The 1,362-nt window shown below is 45.5% G+C and overlaps 1 protein-coding gene across 1 annotated transcript; it reads right to left on the reverse strand.

Annotated features, from left to right (window-relative positions):
• Positions 1 to 42: 42 nt before the first annotated feature.
• Positions 43 to 1,344, reverse strand: LOC116126918 (the record flags this gene model as incomplete). The annotated part of the gene is made up of 2 exons (XM_031412595.1): positions 327 to 1,344; positions 43 to 130 (listed from the first exon to the last, which is right to left on the reverse strand). Coding segments are annotated over exons 1-2 (1,106 nt in total), but the record flags the coding sequence as incomplete, so codon positions are not given.
• Positions 1,345 to 1,362: the final 18 nt, after the last annotated feature.

Raw genomic sequence — 1,362 nt, forward strand, 5'->3', positions numbered from 1 at the left:
ACGGCCACGTCTATCCTGTCAACCACAAAACAATCCCAAAACCGGGCAGCTACTTCAGGGGTCACAAAACTATGTGTTGCCCCCGAGTCGAACAATACATGTGTGGGTTTACCAGCAACATGTATGGTTCCTGCCACAGTAATCCAATCAACAATATCTTAATCACAAAAATACTAATCAAAATTCTCACAACCATCAATCATCATCCTAAATTTCTAAACGCGCAACCTAGCGATCAAGCAATCTATACCTAACCAGCATACTAACTAGATTCCAGCAACTAAATTTCCATTCAATAAAAAGAGGAGGTTAAGCACCCACAATACCTGTGATGGGACCGCTTGACGGTCCTGCATTGTCTGGGTTTTCTACACCTAAGGCATAAACTCTACCTCCTAGGTTTTGCTTCTTTGGTGCTGGCTCAATAGCTGGACGGCTAGGAGGAGCTCGGATTGCGAGAGGGGTCGCAGGGATTGGCTTGTTTGGACATGACGATGCATAATGGCCCTTCATACCGCAAGAGAAACAAGTAACATCTTCCATCCTTATAGATGAATAACCCTGCTGGTTACTCCGTTGTCTGTTGGGACAAAACTTAGAAATATGTCCCGGTTGATCACATATGTAACACACCACAGTGTTACCACGATTGTTGGCTTGGCCTCCAAATCCTCGCCCTTTTCCTTTGTAAGATCTTGGACCCTTGTTGAAATTTGGCCTTTCTCCTTGGCTAAACTTGGTGTGTCCACCAGAATGTGGTAAGGTCTTCCTTTCAGCCTCCAATACAGTTTCAACATTAACAGCTTTTTCCACTAGCTCAGATAAGCTGCTAAAGTTGCTTCCAGCTAAACGACTTCCAAGCTCCGGCTTCAATCCGTACATAAAGTTACGGATCATAGTTGCTTCATCTTCACGCCCATCAAAGACATGTCGCCTCAACCTTGTGAACTCAGATTCGTAACTCCTCACTGGCCTATCTCCTTGAACAAGGTTCATGAACTGGCGCTCCAATCGATGCTTTGCTTCTGGAGGAAAGTATTTCCTCTCAAACTCTCCCTTGAACGACTCCCATGATGTGATGTTGTGTCCACGCTGTCTGTCTATGCTGTCCCACCATCCTGTGGCGTCGCCTTCCAAGTAGTACACAGCGATCTTCTTCTTATACTCCTCCGGGCACTCCATGGCTTCAAAATTCTTCTCCATCATAGTAATCCACTTGTCGGCCTCAATAGGATCGGATCCTCCTTTGAACTTGTAGGATCCAATGTTCTTCATGGTAGATAATACCTTGGAAACTTCAGGGGGTTGAGTACGCCTGCCTTGGTTACCAAGTGCCTCGGTCATCACGTCATGTAAAAGCTT

This window comes from Pistacia vera, unplaced genomic scaffold, assembly GCF_008641045.1.
Source record: "Pistacia vera cultivar Batoury unplaced genomic scaffold, PisVer_v2 Contig1871, whole genome shotgun sequence".
NCBI lineage: Eukaryota > Viridiplantae > Streptophyta > Magnoliopsida > Sapindales > Anacardiaceae > Pistacia > Pistacia vera.